The 24,221-nt window shown below is 33.6% G+C and overlaps 1 protein-coding gene across 1 annotated transcript in view; it reads left to right on the top strand.

Annotated features, from left to right (window-relative positions):
* The window catches only part of LOC120775388 (dmX-like protein 2), a 59,070-nt gene that overhangs the window by 12,701 nt on the left and 22,148 nt on the right, over positions 1–24,221 (top strand). Inside the window, exons 6-16 of the mRNA XM_040105548.1 lie at positions 640–726; positions 6,622–8,727; positions 9,907–10,036; positions 15,106–15,338; positions 16,523–17,345; positions 18,172–18,402; positions 18,899–19,015; positions 20,153–20,386; positions 20,711–20,969; positions 21,371–21,452; positions 21,866–22,135. Of these exons, the coding sequence (XP_039961482.1) occupies positions 640–726; positions 6,622–8,727; positions 9,907–10,036; positions 15,106–15,338; positions 16,523–17,345; positions 18,172–18,402; positions 18,899–19,015; positions 20,153–20,386; positions 20,711–20,969; positions 21,371–21,452; positions 21,866–22,135 (4,572 nt within the window). The remainder of the gene's footprint in view (positions 1–639; positions 727–6,621; positions 8,728–9,906; positions 10,037–15,105; positions 15,339–16,522; positions 17,346–18,171; positions 18,403–18,898; positions 19,016–20,152; positions 20,387–20,710; positions 20,970–21,370; positions 21,453–21,865; positions 22,136–24,221) is intronic.

The raw sequence follows: 24,221 nt of genomic DNA, 5'->3' as shown, positions 1-24,221 counted from the left end.
GTCATTGTATATTTTTCATTTCAAATCTACCTAAGTTTAAAATTCTTTAATGTCAATGATAAGTCCATTGACTACATATCAATTGTATAATTTGAGCTATTCGGAGTAAATATTAGGTTAAAAGAATGTACATATGTACATAATTGATAAAACAATCAACATAGTTGAATAACATGCCGACAAATGTCTGGGTGACCTAAATAACACAAATACTTGCTTTTAAGAAATGCGTTTGATACAAATTTGTAAATATGATGATTTTTTGTATTGTATCCGAAGAGCTAATATGATTTTCTATCCAAGTAAATTAGCTGAGAGAATAATTTCCAAATGTCATATCTGTGCAAGTAAACAACAATAGTCCTCAAACGCAATATTCTGGATTTCATTTTAATGTTTTTTGTTTTCTTTCTCCAATTTTGGTATGCTTATAAGGTAGACATTATTACTTTAGTTCCTAAAGATGATACGAATATTGTCTCTCCTCGTTTGCATTAAAAAAGGCCGAATTTCATAATTTTCTTATTATTCGGACGTGTAACTTAAAATGGTTATTTATTGGAAGTGACTTGATATTGCTCAACTAGTTCAATATTTAATTTTCTTTTTATAAAATACATTGGTATATTTTCGTTGCAGAGGGCATGGTCTCGATCTCGAACTTTATCCATCAGTTACGTTGGAGATACGAACGTATCCACTGAACACAGGGGTTCAACTACGCAGGTAATTATGATAGTTGCACATTATGGTATTCATAATCTTGTTTATATCAAACGTCACTTGGCTTGCCTCGCTGACAAATAATTACTACAACCTCCATTTATTTTTATTAGACGATGTCGTCGATGCTTAGGGTGTAAAAATGAATATATGTATGTTTGAACGTCGTGTAGTTATTATCTTCGTAAAAGTTGCAAAGGAAATTCTAAAATTATTTTTATTTCATGTTCAATTAAATAAAAAACTAAATTATATATCATATCATCTGCGAAAAACTGAGTTAACCGAAATCAACACCAGTGATATACTCAGTACATTCTGGTTGGTTTTAATTTATCGAGTTTTAATTTTATTTTGCATGATTCGCAACCTCCGCTGTACAATACTCGATGTCAAACCTTTTTACGACGACAGCATTGCTTGTAAAAATTTTGTATAGACGTAGGCGCCAACACTTAATATCAGCCTTAATAGGATTATTTATCAAAATAGCTTAGTAAAAATAATACCCATAATTTGTGGTGAAAACCATAATAATAATTTTATCTTTCAAATAGTATTAGCTTTGTAAGTATCTTAACTGATGATAGCTGCTAGCTATCAGGGAGAAGATTGCAAGTTACTCTCACAAAGAGCAAAATAACGGAAAAGTAAAGAAAATTCTCTTCTGCTAGTTTATTTTTTAACTACGAATTACTTTTCAAGCAGAAACTTTGTTAGCTATTAGTAGTTAGCAGATAGGAAACAAACTGATAGAGTTTTGTGGAGTTTTCTTTAAGGGATCGTCTCAGTGTGAAATTTTTGAAAAAAAAAACAGTTTTTTTTATTTTATTTTAGTTTAATGTTTTTTTTTCCATTATCGGATAGTATACACTGTAATAAACATTCTCTCAAATTTTGAAATCGAAATTCAAATTATTACGTTCGCTATAGCGTTTATTGTAGAAAAGGAACAGAGTGGGGAACAGAACGACTTCAATCTTTAAACGCATTTTTCTCAGAATATTGTTTTCCAAAACGGTTTCCACTCTCAAAGGAAGAATTTTTAAGATATCTAGTTCCAATTTGGAGAGAACATTTTTAACGTCGTTCTCTATCGCGCTATAGAAGCTTTTCTTGTTTATGAAATCTTCCTATTTCTTTTACGAAAAACTGTTAGACAGTCAAAGGGCCAAATATTTATTTATAACAAGAAAAACCAAACCGATTTGTTAATTTCAACATAAAAAAAAATCATGAAAATCCGGTCCTTTTTGAGGGTCACACTGAGACAATCCCTTAAGAGAGAGTGTGCGTAAAAAACTAAGTTTTTTCAAGGATGATTAGACTTACGTATATATTAAAACAAGCTTTACTCAAACTAATTCTATTTGCTAAGTAGTTTAAAATGACCATCAGTATTAGGTATGTATAATAGTTTACACTTACTGCTCTACTATCGATGTATACTAGAACTACGAAGTTTAGTCCGTTCCCACCACAGTGGGGTCTACGTAACCAGAACGTATTCGATATATAAAAAACAATATAAAAGCGTGTCATATACACAATATTAAGACTCCTATTACGGTATTCACTCATTACTGTTTTATGCACAGTGACCAAATATGGGTTAAACCACTTCAAGTGGTCCATGAAAAATTCGCAAAATCACCGATTTTGAAAATTAGCAGTTCATTAGGAAGGGGATAAGACGCATAACCCGTGATATAAATTTTTCGTCAAAATTCTATTTTTTGTTAAAGTTATTGAAGGTTGAAATTTAGTGCACTATAAAATTGTAAAATTGTTTTCTAATAAACTACTAGAGATAAATCGATGTCAAAGAAAAATGTTCGTGTACATTATAGATATTTTTTCACGATCCATTTGTTTAAATAATATTACATAATTTATTGTTAAACAATTGAAATTTTTCATTTGTTCTTCACGCTAAAAAAACAAAAGTATGTATGTGACACAACGCCGAAAATATTCTCCTTTAATAATCTGCAAAAAACTTTTTGTTCATTAATACCATTCCAAAGATATTGAATTATTTGTCTCCCTACCGCTCTTAAAACGTATGGTACATTCATCGTTGCGCAATGTGCTTTCTTGCGGCACAGATGTCGGGAGCTTACGAGTGCTTTGCTCAACGATGAATGTGCCTTACGTTCTTAATGAACTGGTAAACTGCATTCTTGATAAATACCGACAGCAAGAAAATGGAGAATGTAAAACGAATGAAAGGTTAAACGAAAATAACTTATGAATATATGTATATAATAAACGTTATTTAAAAGCCATTTAATAGGCAATAAAACTTTGGTTTACTTTGGCTATTTTGATAAATATGCACCTTTTCGTGACCAATAAAATTAAATTGATTTGATTTTTCGTTTTCGATATTCCAAGCGAAGCCAGGTCCTTCTCCACTTGGTCCTTCCAACAGAGTGGAGGTCTTCCTCTTCCTCTGCTTCCCCCGGCGGATACTGCGGCAAATACTTTCAGAGCTGGAGTGTTTTCGTCCATTCGGATAACATGACCTAGCCAGCGTAGCCGCTGTCTTTTAATTCGCTGAACTACATATGTCAATGCCGTTGTATATCTCATACAGCTCATCGTTCCATGGAATGCGATATTCGCCTTGGCCAATGCGTAAAGGACCATAAATCTTTCTCTCGAAAACTCATAACGTCGATTCATCAGTTGTTGTCATCGTCCAAGCCTCTGCACCATATACTTAGCAGGACGGGAATTATGAGTGACTTATAGAGTTTGGTTTTTCTTCTTCGAAAGAAGACTACTTCTCAATTGTCTACTTAGTCCGAAGTAGCACCTGTTGGCAAGAGTTATCCTGCGTTGGATTTCCAGGCTGACATTGTTGGTGGTGTTTATGCTGGTTCCTAAATATACAAAACTATACAAATTCAAAGATATGACTGCCAACTGTGACGTGAGAGCCAAGTCGCGAGTGCGACGACTGTTTGTTTGATGACAGGGAATATTTCGTCTTGCCCTCGTTCACTGCCAGACCCATTTGCTTTGCTTTCTTGTCCAGTTTGGAGAAAGCAGAACTAACGACGGGGGTGTTGAAGCCGATGATATCAATATCATCAGCATACGCCAGCAGCTGTACATTTTTATAAAAAATTTGTACCTGCTCGATTAAGTTCTGCATCTCGAATTATTTTCTCCAGCAGCAGATTGAAAAAGTCGCACGATAGGGAGTCGCCTTGTCTGAAACCTCGTTTGGTATCGAACGGCTCGGAGAGGTCCTTCCCGATCCTCACGAAGCTTTTGGTGTTGCTCAACGTCAGTTTACACAGCCGTATTAGTTTCGCGGGGATACCAAATTCAGACATCGCGGCATAAAGGCAGCTCCTTTTCGTGCTGTCGAAAGCAGCTTTGATATCGACGAAGAGATGGTGTGTATCGATCCTCCTTTCACGGGTCGTTTCCAAAATTTGGCGCATGGTGAATATCTGGTTGGTTGTTGATTTGCCAAGTCTAAAGCCACACTGATAAGGTCCAATTAGTTTGTTGACGGTGGGCTTTAATCTTTCAGACAATACGCTCGATAGAACCTTATACGCGATGCTGAGGTGGCTTATCCCACGGTAGTTTGTCGCAGTTTGAGGGGTCTCCCTTTTTGTGGATTGGGCAGAGCACACTTAAATTCATATCGTTGGTAATGCTTTCGTCCGACCATATTTTACAAAGAAGCTGATGCATGCTCCTTATCAGTTCTTCGCCGCCGTGTTTGAATAGCTCAGCCAGCAATCCATCTGCCCCCGCCGCTTTGTTGTTCTTCAGGCGGGTAACTGCTATTCGAACTTCTTCATGGTCGGGCAATGGAACGTCTGCTCCATCGTCATCGATTGGGGAATCGGATTCGCCTTCTCCTGGCGTTGTACTTTTACTGCCTTTCAACATTTTGCATTTTCCGAAAACCAATGGTTACGGTTGCAGCTGTACGTAAGGAGTTTGAAATGCTGTCCCACAGTTCCCTTATACCGAGTTGTTGATGAGTGCTCTCAGAGAACAGGAGTGTAAGCCGAGTCGTTCTGCTGTCTGTTGTGATTGCAGCTTCTCGACGTCGAGCTTTCCAGAACCTCGCTTTGATGCGGATTGTGGCTAGACGTTCATCCACCGGAGTGAATGTAGTAAATGCCAAAAGAACCTACTCGCCTCAATCCTTGTCCCATCCATCAAATTTTTTGGACGGCAGTGATATTAGCCTTCACTCTAAAGAGGACATCAACCAGCTGGGCAGCGGTACCCTCCCAATTAAGGGACCCGACATTCAAGGTGCATGCCCTCAAATCATAATCTTTGTTTCGTTTGCTGTGGTCGTCATCAAAAAGGGGGTCTCTCATCCGAGGCAGTTGGTAATCTTTCATTGGGGGCGTTCTTTACGTGGCGGGTCCCAAACCCAGCGCACAACCCTGCGGAGTGGACGTTTCGCCTTCTCACTTTAGCTCGCCTTCAAACTGATGTTCTTAGGCTACCCAGAGGATACTTGGTCAAAGACCGGAAGTCGTGAGCTACTTGAGTCATATGTAAAAGAATCGTTTCTGGCCACTCCCAAGTGAATGACGATCAGAGAACTTTCCTCACTTGCGTGAACATCTACACATGACTCCATCCTCCTTCACTATTCCTGCTTTTTAACGCCATTATTTTTTATTTCTTTTTGTTTATTTTACGATTTCTGTGGACAGTTTTAATACATATGGCAGCCGTAGTTAACAATCAGTACCAGGATATCGTGAATAATGCATATTTTGATACTTACTTAGGTTGCCTTTTATATATTGGAATTTGGGAATCAAAGTGTTACCATCCGGCAACTGACAACTTAGTCGTAAAGTTTGACATTTTTAATGTTATACATACTCAGAACGCTTTGACATACGACCGCTACTTGTGTTGTTTACAGTAACTTCAAATATTCATCGCGGCAAAAAAAATAAAAAATTAAATCGTGAACATTTTCACGCCATCATGTTTTACAACTTTCGACGTGAATTAATTCAGCAACAGTGCATTGATGAACTTAATTCAATTTTTGGCAATGAAGCTTTATCAAAGACCCATGTTTAGTGATGGTATAGTGGATTCAATCGAGGTCGTAGATCACTCCTAAATGGATTTCGTGAAGGCCGTCCAAAATCAGTTGTAGTTCCGGAAACTATTAATGCTTTGCGCAAACTAATATTGACAGATCGTCATATCGTGAGAAAGGGACAACTATATAAGTATTAGAGGGACCAGCATACATTCAATAATTTTTGCATGGATATTTGATTGTAAAAAATATTTGTTCACGTTAGAGCACACACAATTTTCTTCAAGATGAGCCGAATCCTACAAAAGTACTTCTAAGCAAATGGTTGCGTGTATTTTTTTTTTTTTTTGGGTCAACTGGACATATCGCCAGGAAACCAAGCACCACGATAATGACCACTCTTAAACATCGACTGAAACAATTGCATTTTTGATCACTCAAAACATCAAGATGACTGGGGATCGAATGACTTCGTTTTATTCCCGTACGTAAAAGATAAACTATAAGCCAACGTTTTTTGAAAGCTGATGAGACGGTTGCTGCGTTCAGAAGGCATGTTTTGGAAATACCTCAATCAGAGGTATCAGAGTGGCAATTCGAAAACTGGTGCCAACGCATGCAAAAGTATACAGATCTGATCGAGAATATCTTGAAAAATAATAAAACGATTTTCGATTATTAAAATTTGTTTTTGTTTTCTAATACTTACATACTTGTTTGTAGTAGGTATAAATAAAATTTTAACATTACCAATCTAATGAGGTTTATGATTAATTTAAATTGTCAATGATAATCTGTATATTTTTAAACTATCCTAATTATTTTTCACTAACGTATTTTTGCAGGTTCCAGAAGAATTGATGCTCGACTATACTGAAATCACATCAATTCCTCCATTACCGCTTTGGGTCCTGCTAAACGCAGATAATGAATTTCCAGGACAGGGAATGAACGCTTTGGAAAATGGTAAAGACTATAATGAACTTTTTGAGATGAACAAGTCGGAGGACAATTTAGATGATCTTCTTGAGAATGAAGGAGACCATTGTAAATTCGAAAGAAAGTTATCCATGCCCGAAAAATTAAGTATATCACATTTCGGTTCTCGTCAAGGGCAGTTGTTATCGCGTCTGCTTACTCATACGCATTTACCAGGATTGTCTTCTCTTGACCAGATGCATCTATTAGCTCTGGCTGATACCGTTGCAAATTTCAACAGCGATTTCAGCGAAAAATTTTCTTCCGATCATGGTAAAAATGTGGGTAAAGAAATTACAGGGAATGCAATATCCGAATCTTTAGATGATTGTGGTCTTCGGTTTTTACTTGCTATGAAGCATTTTACGTATCTTTTACGCTGTTTACCACTAAACCAAAGGACACTGTTTCAAAAGCAAGGCATTGGAACTTCAAACATAGTGTGGGCTTTTCATTCTGAAAGTGAAGAGGAGCTTCTAAATCTTATTCCTTCTTATTCAAAAGGAGATTTAAGGTGGTCTATACTGAAAGATCTCGGCGTGGGATATTGGTTGAAAAATGTCAACACTTTACGTTGTTGCGTTGAGAAACTAGCAAAGAGTGCTTATCAAATGAAACAAGATCCATTAGATGCGGCTATATTTTATTTAGCTATGAAGAAAAAATCGATTGTTTGGGGTCTTTTTAGATCAAAACGAGACGAAAAAATGACCGCTTTCTTTTCAAATAACTTTTCTGAAGACCGGTGGAGGAAAGCAGCTTTGAAGAATGCTTTTGTTCTTCTAGGAAAACAACGCTTTGAGCATGCAGTTGCATTTTTCCTTCTTGCGAATTCTTTAAATGATGCCATAGAAGTTTGCATAAATAAATTAGAAGACTTTCAGCTTGCTTTAGTAATAGCGAGATTATTTGAAGATGACATTGAAATATCATACAAATCAACTTATCGAAGTTTACTCTCAGAACATGTTCTTGGAATTGCCGATGATAACACTGTATTTGATATAAGTAGAGCTCACCCAGATCCTTTTCTTCGGTCGATTACTTATTGGATTTTAAAAAGATATCAAGACAGTTTGCATACACTATTGTTAAACGGAGTTGGTATGAATCATGTCGCATTCAAAGATGAAGACATGTTAAAAGCTGAAAATTCTGCAACAAATCCTAATGTTTTTAACTTCTACATATATTTACGTACACATCCATTGCTTGTCCGGCAAAGCTTAGCGCTGTCTGCACAAGAGAAGAAATGTGCAAATGTAGTATTATCAGGATTTAGTTATTCTGGAGATAATCAAAAAACAAAATCGAATGATAAACAAATTCAATTAGAAGATTCAATAACACCTATTGAGAGACAACTTTATTTTACAACGGCCCATGCACACTTTAAGGCTGGTTGCCCAGCATTAGCTTTAGAAGTGCTAAACAAATTGCCAATGAAAATTATGGATTCAAATAATGTTATCGAAGAGACTAGTACTAAAATTTATAAGGAAGACCAAATAACTTCTGGTATAATTGATTGGAGTGAGCCCGTGGTTGATTCTGCCACAAAATGTGATATGGATTGGGGTGCACCAGTTTCGTCCTTACAAAAAGAAGACGCATTTGAAATAAAGTGGGACGATGATGACTATCCCGAAGATACGGAAGTTGATAAGTCTGTTTTAAACAAAACTCCAATAACAGTAACCAAAGCTCCACAAAAAAACCAGTTAGAGACATCAAAAGATGTGAAAATAGATATTATGGCACAGCAACTTAAATTTGTAGCATGTTTAAAAATATTAATGGAAGAACTTTCGACATTAGCTACTGGATTTGAAGTTGATGGTGGTCAATTACGCTATCAGCTTTACATCTGGTTAGAGAAAGAAGTTGAGGCACTAAAACAACTTTGCAATTACTGCAATTATGATCCCCTTGAATTGGAGTCTACTACGCAAATTTCTGATGTAATATTGAATGTAAGTATGCTTCTTTTTTAATTTTGCTATTTACTGAATATAATGTATTGAATATGTTGTAAACTTTTCGCTTTTAAATATAGTTAGAATTTTCAAGGTTAAATATTAATTATTTTAGGGGAAAATTAGGGAATATATGCAAATAAAGCTTTACGCAATATATTCACAAGGTTGACCTTTGCACGTCTGCGGTACCCACTTCCACTAAAAATACATTTTCTAGAGAACTGCTTAAGGGGTTAGGGGTAGTTAGAATTTTCAAAAAATTTATTTTTTTGTGGATTTTCGTTAAGTGTAATATCTTGAAAATATTCCCTGAAAATTTCACGTTGATCCGATAATTAGTTTTTGAGTTATTCGACAAATAACAAAGACAGCTCGGGCACTGCAAAGCGCTAGTGTGAAACTTTGATCGCGTTTTTCTCAAAACTATGTTTTTTGAACCGGTGGCAACTGTAACTCGAAAACCGTTCAGCGGATTTTAATGAAATTTATGCAGCTTTTAGAATACATAATAAACTCGGACCTGATCGAAGGATTTTTATTTTTTCGAAAATTTCGATTTTTTAAGACCAATTAACTGTTGATTTTTTCGCAAAAATTTAGAAAAAAATTTCCTGAGGCCGTTGTTAATTTTGAAAATAAAAAAAAACCTTCTATCAGACCCGAGTTTATCTATTTATAAAACTAATTTTTTTTGTCCGATTGATTTTAGATGAATCTCCAGGAACTTATGCTTGTCACCGGAAGTACATTTTTTTTGGAACAGGGTCAACACAAACAACTATAACTTTGGAAATTAAGTTTTTTTTTTTGAAATTTTCGTGACTTCAAGTCAACACATCCTATAATAATGCCATATTAATACTCTTGTAAAATAACATGATTTAATAGCAAAAAAAATACTGAAAGCTAATTTTTTCGTGCCTCTGACCACCCCTAACCCCTTAAGTCTAATAGTTTCGAAAATGTTAGAAAAAACACGTTTCATTTTTACATTACGAAAAATTTTCAAAGCCCTTTTAGAGTTAAATATGAGTTATGAGTTACATATAAGACAATTATTTTCTATGGCTTCCAAGAAATCGAATGATCATTTGAAAATCGTTTTTTTTATAATAATATTTATAGAAATCCTCTTAAAAACGCTAATTAAGTGTGACTTTTTATACTTTACAGGAAAGAGATCCAAACTCTACCTCTTTTGTGTTATCAGACAAGCCAACCCTTCATGAAATTTTGATGCAAGAAAAATATGATTTCGAGGCAAAAGTTTTTAGAGCTGCTAAACGAAAGCGATGGCTTAAAGGTAAATACATTTTTTAGTTTATTATAATATTTATTACTGCGATATTATTTTTCCAAGTTTTTCTTTTTTTAATATTTCAGACTAAGATTTTATAAAAATACATATTGTTATAGTTTTATAGAGATATAAAATTAGAGAGGCCAAAAAAACGGAAAAACCCGAATAATATCCGTATTTTTAAGGCAAGTTTTTAAGGGACCATACACATTTTTTCTCAGTATCCGAATGACCTTTAATGCAAAGGTGCATTTTGATATTCTATTTTTCATTTGTCGTAATCGGCCAGATCGGAAAACTATATTACATATCTCCCATATAATCGATCATTTATATTTTTTAAACTTGGCCTTAAAAATCCATAGCTCTAAACCGTCGGTAGACCCTTAGTTTCTCTAAAAAAGTTACCTAGTTGATCCGTAGAACATATCCCGCATAAGCGATTATATACTATAATCTACTCACTCTAATAAGCATTTAGCGTAAGAAGTTATGACTGTTATGTTTACTTTTTACTATGTGACAAAAAAGGATAGCCCATTCTCTACCAGCACCGAAGCTATAATACCCTTCACAGGTTTAAGTTTCCCTAAAAAGAACTTGATTTTGAGCGGAGGGTTTGTATGGCAGCTACATGCTTTAGAGGTCCGATATCGCCGATTTTGAGAGAAAAGAACATTCTCAAATTTGTTTATTGGTATCTCAAAAACTGAATGACTAGTTCGCGTGTATATAGACAGATGGGGAGATAGACATAGCAAAATCGACTCAACTCGTCTCACTGATCTTTTACATATATATTTTATAGAGTCCCCGACGTTCCCTTCTGGATTTTACGAACATCGTGGCAAACTTAATATACCTTATTTAGGGTATAAAAATATATAGTAGGCCAACATGCCAATGGATGAATGAAAACATTCGTTGAGCTCAGAATTTAAACTGGTCTTTTATTTTTAAAAGTGTGAGGTACGGAAAATGCCAATCAAGCAATCGCTATAATAAAACATTATTTTTATGATTGTTTTTTTTTTAATTGATTCAAGTGGAAACGTAGTTCCACGGTTTTACATCCTAATTTTGTTTACACTTTTCTTTAATTTTTCTGGTCACGAGTGGGTTTTTACAGGTTTTCTTCTTATCATTCTCATCCCGTTAAGCCGATTTACTAAATGAATTCTGCAACTGTGCTTTAATCTCGGCTACGTTTTGAAATCGGTCTTGTAAACTTGTTCTTAAGTTAGAACGGTCGTCTCTTAAGAGATCGTCTCAGTGTGAAATTTTCGACAAATTTTGACGGCCATATACTGCACACCTCGGTTTAAAACTACATACATCCAATTTAAAGACCTTTTTGGAACACTAGGCTATAGATTTCTAGCAGGTGGAGATTACAATGCCAAACACACGTATTGGGGATCACGACTAATTAATCCGAAAAGGCGACAACTGTGTCACACTATTAAAAATAGGCACAATAACATTGAAATAATATCTCCTGGTAAGCCGACATATTGGCCTAGTAATCGTAAGAAAATACCAGATTTAATTGATTTTGCTGTAATCAAAAATTTAGATAAATCGCACATAACAGCTGATACTGTACTGATCTATCTTCTGATCACTTGTATTAATAAAGTTATGTGAAGAACCCATATTCGTTAATCCAAAAGTGGGTCTAATTTCTTATAAAACGAATGGGCTAAAATATAAAAAATACGTGAGTAGCCACATTAATATTGACTACAAAATAAATATGGGAAGAGATATTGACGAAAGCATAAGAGAAGTCAATGATATAATAACCAGCGCAGCTGTCTTAGCAACACCAAAAAAAAAGCTATAAGCCGCTTGGTTTCAGAAAAATCTCTAATAGAGAAATGCGTGTAAATGAAAAAAGGCGTGCAAGACGTGAATGGCAGATAAATCGTTCCCCTTCCACTCAGCTTCAATTAAAATCTGCTGTACGTAAATTAAAAAAAGCGCTTAAACGTAAGAAAGAATTGAACACCGCAATGTATACAAAGAAGCTGTGTCCAAATTCAAACAAGCAAAATTCTCTTTGGAAAGCCCAAAAATCCATGAAGCCACCAACTGACTACAACATGCCTATACGAGACTTGGGCGGAAATTGGGTTCGAAGTGATGAGGAAAAGACTAATTGCTTTGCAAATCAGCTAGAAAAGGTATTTCAATCCAATTTGCCAAAGAACAACTTTAAGCTGTCAATCTTACCCAACGCAGCTAAAGAGTCGCTTGAGTCTCTTAAGACTTCACCTTCTGAAATTATTGGTATCATCAAAGAACTTAATCCAAAAAAGTCGCCAGAACATGATAATATTTCACCAAAAATGCAAATTGCTCTCCAATGCAATTCTTAGTTTCGGATACTATCCAATTTCATGGAAAAAGTCGCAGATTATCTTGATAGATAAACATGGGAAAGACTTAACACAGCCGTCTTCATACAGACCAATCAGTCTTCTACCCTGTCTTTCAAAAATATTTGAAAAAGTATTACTATCAAAGATGTCTCCTTTCATCCACGTAAATAATACAATACCAATGCATCAATTCTGATTTCGTGCGAAACATAGCACAATAGAGCAAGTAAATAGAATTACTAACGAGATAAGGAAAGCATTTGAGCAAAGGGAGTACTGTTCAGCAATATTTCTAGATGTAGCTCAGGCGTTTGATAAAGTGTGGCACGAAGGCCTTTTATATAAGATTAAAAAAATTCTACATTTTGAATTGTATAAAACATTGGAGTCTTATTTAAATAATAGACAATTTGTAGTTAAAGTAGGAGATTTCATATCTGATGAACGACATATAAGGGCTGGTGTACCACAGGGCAGCGTTTTAGGCCCAACTCTATACATCATATATACAGCAGACCTTCCAACAGCTAACAATGTATTAACATCAACTTTTGCGGATGATACAGCTATAGTGAGCCGTAACAATTGCCACATTTTAGCATCAAGAATACTAGCGGAGCATTTAAGATCTGTCGAAGAATGGCTAGCGAACTGGCGTATAAATGTGAATGAACAGAAATGTAAGCATGTTACATTTTCGCTTAGACATTAAAAATAAATAATATTTTAGTACCCCAAGCGAACGAAGTAACATATCTTGGTGTTCACCTAGATAGAAGGCTCACGTGGAGAAAACACATCTCTAGTAAAATAACATGTATGAAGATTAGAGCTGCAAATTTAAATTGGCTTTTAAATTAAAACTCTGAACTTAGCCTAGACAACAAAGTGCTTTTATATAAGGCGGAAGGAAAGCCGATTTGGATGTATGGCATTCAACTGTGGGGTACGACCTGAGCAACTAATATTGATATAATACAAAGGTTCCAATCGACAATGCTTAGAACAATTACGTGTTCAACGTGGTATGTACATGCGTAACGAAAATATCCATAAAGACCTTGGTATTCCTATGGTAAAGAAAGAAATAGAAGACAGAAGAATTAAATATATAGTATATCTAAACTCCGAGATCACCCAAACCCTTTGGCTTATTCAGATTATATAAAACTGTCGAAAAAAGGACCAAATTCGATACTTTTTGTTCAAACCGCCGCTATTTTGTCAAATTTCAAAAAGTCAAAAACAGCTTCCATAGCGCGATAATGATTTTCCTACATATTAATAATCTTTTTGAAAATTTTGTTTTAGACCAAAATTTCGGCCGCAATAGTAGCTCTCGTACAGGAACTTTTTTTAGGTGTCATTTCAACAATTTATTTAACTATTATACACCCAATAAAAAACATAAAAAAATCATTTTGTATTCGTAATGAATATATTTATTTATAAAAAAATCGGGCCGATTAGTTAATTTCAACATTAAAAAAACCATCAGTGATTTTTCTGAGGGTCACACTGAGACGATCTCTTCTAGTTCGCCAGTTTTACGATATTAATAAAAATTTTTTTGTTTATTTAAAAGAAAACGAGTTACAAGAGCTAATTATAAATGGAATGCTTTGAAATTAATAAAATGTCTAGAAAGTTTCCCTGTTTAGCCGTATACCCGCTATATGGGAATTCAGGCAATACTCAATACCGTTTACAATGAATTTGTAAAAAACACCTGCTGTGGATTTTTTGGTTTCGCTGGCTGAATGTGAATGAAAATAGTAATACATAATACTATGAAATTTAGCTGCAGCGCAATCCATGTTGGTGAATATGATATGTGTGTGTGGTAATTGACATGTTTTTTCAGTATTCTGGGGTGAAAGTAGCGACTTTCGTTACTATAATATATGTAAATAAATTAACACTTTGCACTCGGGACCTTTTTCTTACCTCTAACATAAAATGATTACATACATAAAGTAACACATAAAACTTTTATATTTTAATACTAAATGCATTTTTACATATTTAAGATGATAATGAAAGAAAGTAAACGAAAACAGTTAGTCCCATGTATCGAGTTACCACAGCAAAGCAAGTGGTGAGCGATAGTCACTTCTCGAGTTGCGACAGCACACCCCATGGAGAGTGAGAGTCACCCCTCGAGTGCAAAGGGTTAATATGATACCAAACATGATTGTTATCCATTCATGATTTAGTGCAATAACGGGTCTGAAAACATTTGCAAAATTGTTAAATATAAAGTTTTACCAACTCTTGAAAACATTTCCCGTCTTAAATCTTTTAAATTTGTGAATAATCGGCTACACCCAAACTTTGCCCTTTCTTAATTGTTAAAACTAGAAACTTGCAATAAATTTGCAAAAACCATATGAATATTTGGTTTTTTGCAAACTGAATAAAGCTAAGAATACCTAATTACTAATAATTTTCCAGCTGTTATGTCTAATTTGATGAAATCAAATTTTAGCATTCGGAAAAGAATTATTTTTTATCCTAATCTATATGTGTATGTATGTGCATGTCATTGTTTTAATATATATTGTTAGAAATAACTTCAAATTACAAAGTCGAGGAAAGGAGTAAAATGTTTTGATAAGATATATTATATGTATTATGAAAGTTTGTTGTGTATAAGCGCGACTGTTTAACACTCGTTTCATCCTCAAGGTAACGAAACACTTTTACGAACGTTGCTGAGTTATTGTTCACTTCATGGCGCTAGTGGTGGTGGTCTTGCTTCTGTCAGAATGGAATTAGTACTCCTTTTACAAGAACTACAACAAGAGAAAACGCAGCAACAACTATTAAGTCCACTTCCATTTCCAACAACTTTGCCGCTATTAAGTGCATGCGTGGCGGGTAATAAAACTGTCAGCGCTGATCCTATTAAATATTTGCAGGTATTTATACTATAAACTATTGAAATTGCTATCAAATATGAAATTGTTGGGTATAAAAGTTTTTCTTCATTCCATTTTGCAATTTTCAGTGTCAAAGCAGGGTTACTGTATATGTGGGAAATTTCTAACTTCAGTTAAAAAGTAATTTTTTATGGAAATAAGTTTGAAACATATGCTTAAGTTTTTAGAATAAAAACAAATACTTATTTTAGTAAATTTTTTTTTAATATTCGGGGTAGTGACGAATCGTAGGTATGTAGGTAAGTAGTAATGTCAGAAAAAATTGCAAAAGTTTGTGAAATGGTGTATAACGGCCGAAAATAGACATTGATTGAGTTAGTGAACATCATTAGCACCCAAAAACTTCAGCTTGTGGTACGACCGGTACAGTGCAGGAATTATCCTATGAACTAGGTCCTTGTATACCAAATTCGACTGGGTTTACTTTCAGTTACCATTTCCACCTTCCCAAACTCAAAAAGTGGATCGCTGGTAAAATATTTCAATCAACTGAGAATATCAAAATGAAAACAAGCATAGTCGATGAAAACGGTGATCATCCCCTTTCCGGCACATAAGACAGTATTCTCATTCTTCTGAGCAAGTTCGCCGGCGTATCTATGTTCAAAATTCAGCTACCCTGTCCTTTTCGGCTTAGTTATGACATTTTATATATTTTCGCTTAACGACATTTTGTGTGTGTGCCAAGTTTCATTATAATATATCAGTTGTTACTTAAGTTACAGCTTGCACAGACTAACGGATGGTCGGACCGACAGACAGACATCCGGATTTCAACTCGTCTCATCACTCTGATCTTTTATAAATATATAACCCTCTTTATCGATTAGTTTTAGGTGATGGGTGAACAAACTATTATACTCTGTAGCAACATGTCGCAAGAGTATAAAAATTGCTATTCAATGTTATTGAATTCGTAGTTTGTATTTTTAACTTGTTTTTTTTTTTTTTTGTTTTATAGCTAGAACTCACCAGTATTACAATTTATATGAACATATTATGAATATTAAATGAACATATATTTACATATGTAAAAATTACGCGTCACGTTGTCTATGGGGTAAAAAAGATAGGATAGTAATATGTCAATTATGTTAAAAGTAAAACAATAAATCACTAGGTTTCGGTTATAATAAATAAATTTGTATCTTTTCTCTTTTCAGTCTCAAACGGTGGATATGCTTCAGACTATCATTAAAATTTCACCGTTACCTGGAGTTGCAGCGAACTCTTTTTGCGAAATCTTCATTCTCAGAGATTTATCAATTGCACTATCCTCTTGTATTTATCAGTCTTTATGTGACTCGGAAAGTTTTGTTGTTCATCGCAACTCAACATTAAATGGATTTCAAAGCCCTGGTATTGAAAACATTGCTAAATTGAATTCACTTTTCGAATGTTCACATTTAATTGGCAATAGCAATGCATATAATAAGAGAAGAAAATATTCGTGCGATGAGTCAACAGATGTTTGTACTTCCCCGGCGAAGTGGCCTGGGGTTACAAATTTGAGAGCATTGTTAGCACGAGAGAAAGATGAAGACATTCCAAAATTAAACGTTTTACTACTTGAGTCCTTTATTGCTACCTTTATGTCGCTCTTAATATATTCCATGGCCACTTGTGACTGTCGCTTGCTATATAGACTTGTTGGCCAAAAATTTTCGACAGAAACTTGGTCAACCATATTCGGAGGTGGAATGAAAAAGTTATTGAGAAAAGCAACTTTACGCAACGAAACTACGACTCCGAATCAATCGCAATCTAACGGTTCTGAGGATAGAACCGATGAAAGTGGTGTTTGGAACACAGTCACTTCCATCACCAAACAACGTGTTAAACTCAACATGAAACTACTTGGCACATTCAGCCACAGTAGTACTTCAACAAATATGAAAGAAGATAAGCCAACTTATCGAGAACAATTTGTTCCTCCAGAAATGTCTATGTTGTCATATTTTCTCTTGAAACCTATCAATACTAATGGTAAGCATTTTTATATATTGATTTTTTAACCTTTGTTTTTGATTTTGAATTAATTTGATTTTGACATAACTGCTTTGAGATTGGAACAACTTTTGTTTTGTTGTAGAGTTTACCACTTCTTATATTTTATAGTTTTTTCTTTAATTAGCGAATTAAATATATTTTTGTAAATAAATTGTTGTTATTGAAATTTAGGTAGAATATGACGTATTATTGAAACATTCAAGGTGTCATTTCCATTTCGTTACTTAATCAACTAAATTTCGAATTGTTTGTATATTAATAGAAAATATTTTGGAGACTTTGACCAAAAAAAAAAGTTCTAGAATAATTTTTTAATAAGTCATGGAACAGATTTTGTCAATTGTTCAGAAAGAAACAGAGGACTAAACGCCTAATAAAATATTTCGGTTTGAAAGAACTTTAAAAAATGAAGAACTCATTTTATTATATAGATATCTACTTAATTAATCTGTCTTAGATTTTGCAATAACCCTGATTGATTTGAAGCTGTAAACCCAATTGTATTTAGTGATTTTTGCTTGGTAGAGTATCTCAAATTTACTGGTCTGACTAAAGTTTTAATTCACATTCGGAAGTACTTTGTATATAGTATAAAATATAATCTAAGTACAACCTTTCGAAATTTCTTGCTGAAATAATTTTTAATTGGTGTTCTATTAATTCAAATAAAATTTGTGTCCTATATCTGTCAATGGAGCGAGAGTTTTAAAATTTACTATTTAAGCACGGATAATTGAGTACTAGTTTTTGTTATTAGCTCTGCATATATATAATACATTTTGTATGTTTTAATTATTTTAAGATGAAGACGACTACGATACTGATGATCCTTTAGAAAGTGATAATGAAGATGAAGATGATGATGATCCTACGGAAATGAATAACTCTAAAATGAATTATCAACAACCAAAGTGCAATACGGAACATCTAAATCCTTCTTCATATTCTTGGAGTATATTACGATTAGCGGTTCTTCAACTAGTTTCTTCTAAAATTCAAGAATTTGTAAATGTAGCTGGTATAGAAATCCAAGGTATGTATACATATGTATATGTATGTAAAAGATCTCAGTAAGAGGTTTGATAAACTATTAATTAATTATTAATTTTTATACTTTCGAGGTAAAATCGGTTAAAAATTTCTCTAGTCCCAGTGTAATTTATATAATGATTTTGGAACTTCAGATTGTTTTTAACTGTATATATCAGTCAATATGTAAAGTCTTAATGAAGCTTAGAAAGCATATGGTTGTCTCTATTAACATTTATACAATAACAAATAATAAAAATATTGTTTGAGCTGATTTACCGGATAAAAAAATATTTTTTTTTGCGTTTACTATATTCATATTAAACAATAAGATAAAAACTAAAAAATAAATTTATAATTATATTCTTTATGAACAAAAATAAAGCTTTTAGTCCCAACATCTGGATTAAAAAAAGAAAATTTTTTTTATGCAAAATGCTTCAATAGAAAAATTCGCAACCCTATTATAATCCATGCAAATTTTATTTTTTTTTTATTAGATCTACCAGTTTTGAGTCCTCTATCACATGAACTTTTGCGAACTCTTAGACGATGGCAAGATTTTGCAATAAATCTATTGATAACCAAAGGACCGCCGCCTGAAGACTTTATACCAGGTAATTACTTTCCAAATGATGATTGTTGCTTAGTTATGTCGACTATAATTATAATTGTTTATTAGAAAAACTCGAAATATTTTTTGAACTTCTTTAATCAAAATTTTGAAAATGTTTTTTGGTTTTAACATTTTAAAAATTAAACTACGTATTTTAAATTAATTCTATTGTAAATTTTGTCAAAATTGAACAAAAAGTGTGGGAGTTATTAATGTATGAAAAAAACTCAACACTCATTTTCAACATATCTTAGCGGACGCCATTTAGAATTTTTTTTCGAAATCGTCTTAGGCTAAACCCACACCCGATTAGTGAAAAACGTCTTTGACTAATAAGACACAAAAATATCTTGTGCTCCAACCTACACCAAGCGAAGCACAATACGACATTTTGTCTTTTTGTCTCGCTTAGTGTGCATTGAAATAAAACAAAAAAGGAGGAAACGAATATTTTCAATAATTGAGTTTTGTGAAAGAAATGAAAGAAATAAAAGAGAATGGTGAGTGCATCCGTACAACCAGAAGCGTGATTCAGAAAATATTATTACACATTCTGAACTGAGAATGCATCCGAGAAAATTTCGAAATTTCACAAGGATGCAGGTGTCAGCATTCGAATATTTGCTGTATTTCATAAAACATATAATTTTTAAGCAAATTACAAACTACCGCAAAAGCATAACTTCTGAAAAAAGATTAGTTCAACATGTTGATTATATATATATATATATATATATATAGCACTAGCGGTTAAGCCATCAGCTTTAAACCCATGTTGATTATTATTTCCTAATGTTTCAAAGAAAGACATCTTGCAAATTGCTTTCTTTCTGACGGAGTTTTACCCTTTGCAAAAATTCAAAAAATGTACGGTGTATCCATAAAACATTAATGAGATTTTAAACAATTAATACAGTAGTTTATTTTCCCATAAATTTACTTTTTACCATTATATAGTATCTTTATTTATAATACATATATCAGAATCTACAATACTTTCAACATTCATTTTATACATTCTTGTTATGGATAATTACTTGCAAAGCAAGATAAAATTTTACTTATGTGTTAAATTTTTAATATTTGTAATTTTTATGTACTGTATTTGGTTTTCACCTTTTCTGACTTTTATTTATAGGTTGTTTTGTCGAAAGCAGCGGACAGGGGCCTGCAATACACAGATATCGTTCGCTCTTAAACAAAGATAATACGCCGTTCCTCGTTAATTCATCTACTGGGCCTATTCGAAGATTGTGGAATTACTTAGTTAGGCAGGAACAAGCACAGGAAGTTTTTATTAAAGCAGTTTTTGGAAAGAAACTAGATTATCGTACGATGACTCGAGATAATGTCGATTTTAAATTAGAATCAGGTAACTTATACTAAATTGTTTAAGTTTTGTTTTTACTACGATACTTTTAAAGCTTTTTCGGATTTTGTGTATTCATTCATGCATACATTCCTCATATAGAATCATATCATTATTAATTGTCACTCTCATTATTTTTAAATATGTTCGTTACACTCTTAAGCAATTTTGCTGATTCCACAGCTAACATATTACACTTATTTTTTCCGGCCACTTTCATCTGATAACCATTGTCATTACTTTCATATCCAGCTGAACTCTATAAATGCTTATCATTCTATTGTCAACAAGATTTATTGATCTTCAAATTTCATCTACATTTTGTAGGATCAGTAAATGAAAGCGACGAATCCGATCATATAAGAGTAATCCATAAGGATCATGAAGCTTTATTATCATTTTGTTTAAACAATAATTCTTCTGGGATGATTTCCTTAGCCAGTCCAAGGGAAATACAAGAATTAGACATTACGATGTTATTAGAATCCCCAAATTGGTACGAAGACGAATGTGATTATGATGTGCTATCTAAGGAAGCAGAACCCTTGTCATCTACTGGATTTTTGGTTATTCAAACTCAAGAACAGTGAGTATATACTCATAGTTAAATCAATGCATTTAAGCAATTAAGAGATAATAGGAAAGTATATATATAAAAGCATAATTTTTAATTCAATAATTTTGCTTTTTTTTAAATAAAAATTATATTTTTAAGCATTCCACCAAATACAATGTGTTTTTTGAGTGATAATGTAATGTAAAATGTAAACCTAAAATTTTTTTGATACACACTCTCTTGTAACACATTATATCATTGAATCACGACTTTTGATGAAGTTAACAGTTGCAATTTTCCGAAATAATATAGTAATATTTTTATTTATATTTATATAAATAAATTTATATATATTTTTAAATATGTGTATAGTATATGCTTGTATACCTTAGTATTATAAACATTTTTAATCTTAATATCGCTAACCTTAGGAACCAACATAATTCTGCCATAAACTCCGAATCATCTGTTAATTTCCCGTCCGCTTCGCAGTCAGGCCGAGGTACCTCATTGGTGAGTCTTTTGATATATTTTATTATTCAGAATTCTACTGTGCCAGCGTTTTGGCGGGACAACAGGGAGGGAGTATTATAATAGTTGGCTTAAATCGTTTAGCAAAATGATGAGTCTGGCATATTTACTATATTTATTCTTCGCGTAGAACAACTAGGCACAAGATGAGAATGTACGATGTTATTAATTGACACAGTGAATAGGGTTTTCTTTATATACTAGAATTTAATAATTTTTTTTTTTAGTGTTTGTAGAATGTGGAAAAGTTCATAAACGCGTTGATATATACATACACACAAATGTATGTATATACGAAGATAATATGAAGAGTTTAGAAAAATCCAATAATGATGAGATTATATTAATGAAGAATATTTATAAATATGAATTTTAAACGATACAATTTTTTTCAGATATTGCGCCATAAAATTGAAAATGTAAAACGGATGAGTTCCCATCCATTACTTCCTCTGTATCTTACCGGAGGTCAAGATGGTTCAGTTCAAATATGGGAATGGGGTCACCAACAACCGGTGTGTTCACCGCGACAATCAGGTACCTTTGCAAAAGTGACTCGATGTAGATTTTCTGAGCAAGGAAATAAATTCGGCATTGGAGACGGAGATGGAAATTTGAGTTTATGGCAAGCTGGTACTGCAACGCAAAACAATCGACCATTTTTTGTAAGTAATAGTATTTGAATGTATGTATATTAGTTGAAAACCAACTTAATTATTTTAACCAGCCAAACAAAACTGGGTATATTGGCTCTTAAAGTTGTAATAAAAATTTACTCGAAACATGAAGATTATTATATTAAGTATAGGAGGAAAAATTTCAATTCGAATTTCTAATATTATATCAATTCCTACTAAATAGAAAAACACATTATAAATCGTAACCTTGTGGGTGACATACTTTATTGCAATGTATAATACTGTTGTCAGTTCGTGCATTGAATAGAAAATTTTCTTAAAACAAAACGATGTGGATCAAGTTTTGAGAATCTTTCGAGAACTTCTTCTGCAGTGACTTCAATGTCATGATGCGTGTGCAGCCATGCCAGGCCGATCAATCCATCTTGAAGCATGTTCGTCCTCAGCCACATTTTTATGCGGCGAAGTGTCTAAAAAGAGCGTACAGAGCTTACACAATCAAGGAGTGGTTAGCCTTACTGAGGAAAAGGGAATCACTGGATTTCTCGTGATCGACCTTGAGTCAAAAGGATCTTGTAACAGCAGAAAACCCGGTGCAGATTGTTGAATAACCGCCTCTCAGATGCTTTGATTTATTAAAGTTCTATGGTCTATCAGGGGAGTTTTCTTTTACATATTACACAAAAGTAGGAGAGTTTCTCCTATCACAAATAAAAGGATTTTCACTTACAATAAATCGGAAAATTGACTCACCTCTCTGATTAATATCCGAGCTGCCACAGATTGAGTGTCGGGAATCGGTCCAATGTTTAAGCCGTTCCTCTTCGCAACGCTTTAGCCAATGTGTTCCTCAGTAATAATCCCCGTCCCACCTCTTAGTCGTGTGACATATGCATATACTGAGATTAGTACCTTTGTATGTTGAAGGCTAATTTGAAGAATTCTCCATCTTCACACTACTCTACGGAAGGACAGGTCCCTCCTCGAAGAGTCGTTCAAGACTGAACACGATAGTAAATGACCTCCTTTTAAGCACCAGAAACAAAAATATCCAAATAGAAAACAATAGAAATGTGTTTCAGCAACTATTACTTTTTATAATAAAACAAAATTTGGTGTCGACGTCGCAAACCAGATAGCACGCAAATATAGCGTAAAAGCGATTGTTTCCTATGGTCCCTTCAAGTTTTTTATACTCTTGCAACAAGTTGCCACAGAGGATAATAGTTTTGTACACCTAACGGTTGTACGTATCATCTTAAACTAATCGAGATAGATTTATATATTATATATACATATGTATAAATGATCAGGATGACGAGAAGATGCATTTTCTGTTCCCTTATACCCTTAGAATTAATGTAGAAACCCACTTTACCATTGGAAGGTTTCGAAAAAGGCCCAAAAATAATAATTATGGGTATGTCAATTTTCCAACGTTTATGTCCATCTTTGTATGCTTTTTCAGTACCTCAAACTTTAAACGCGTTTTTCTCAAAACACACTTTTTAAACTAGCGAACATGATTCCGGGCGAACTACTCAACCGATTTTGTCAACTTTTTTAATGTTCACAAAGCGCCTGGCTGTCATCCTTATATTTTTTATAATTTATTGACAATGTTATGACAAAATTTATGTGAATGCATGGGGAGAAATTAAAAAAAAAAAACGTTAATTACTTTAAAAAAAACAGGCCAGATTACCCTACTGACCTCTTAAGATATAGAACTGTAATTTGGCACAGGGGGTGGTAGTAGCAAAGTTTAATGTATTTATCTCTTAAACCACTTAAGCTACAACAACCAACTTCAACGGTACTGTTAAAACTACTAAAAGCGCGATAAATGAATAACTAAATACGGTAGAGACACTAATAGTCAAGTCATTATAGTAAGTTCCCCTCGGAATTCGATATACCCATTTATATGTCTGTAAATACTTGTATATTGACACCCTAAAGTTGTGTCAAAACCTACATATGATAGGTATACCCTAGGTATACAAGTATTTACAGACATATAAATGGGTATATCGAATTCCAAGATTCTTACCTAATTTAAGCTTAAATGACTGGACTATAACTTTTACCACCAAGGTTGGTACGACAGGGC

Source organism: Bactrocera tryoni, chromosome 4 (assembly GCF_016617805.1).
Source record: "Bactrocera tryoni isolate S06 chromosome 4, CSIRO_BtryS06_freeze2, whole genome shotgun sequence".
Lineage (NCBI taxonomy): Eukaryota > Metazoa > Arthropoda > Insecta > Diptera > Tephritidae > Bactrocera > Bactrocera tryoni.
This window is presented reverse-complemented; position numbering and strand designations above follow the sequence as displayed.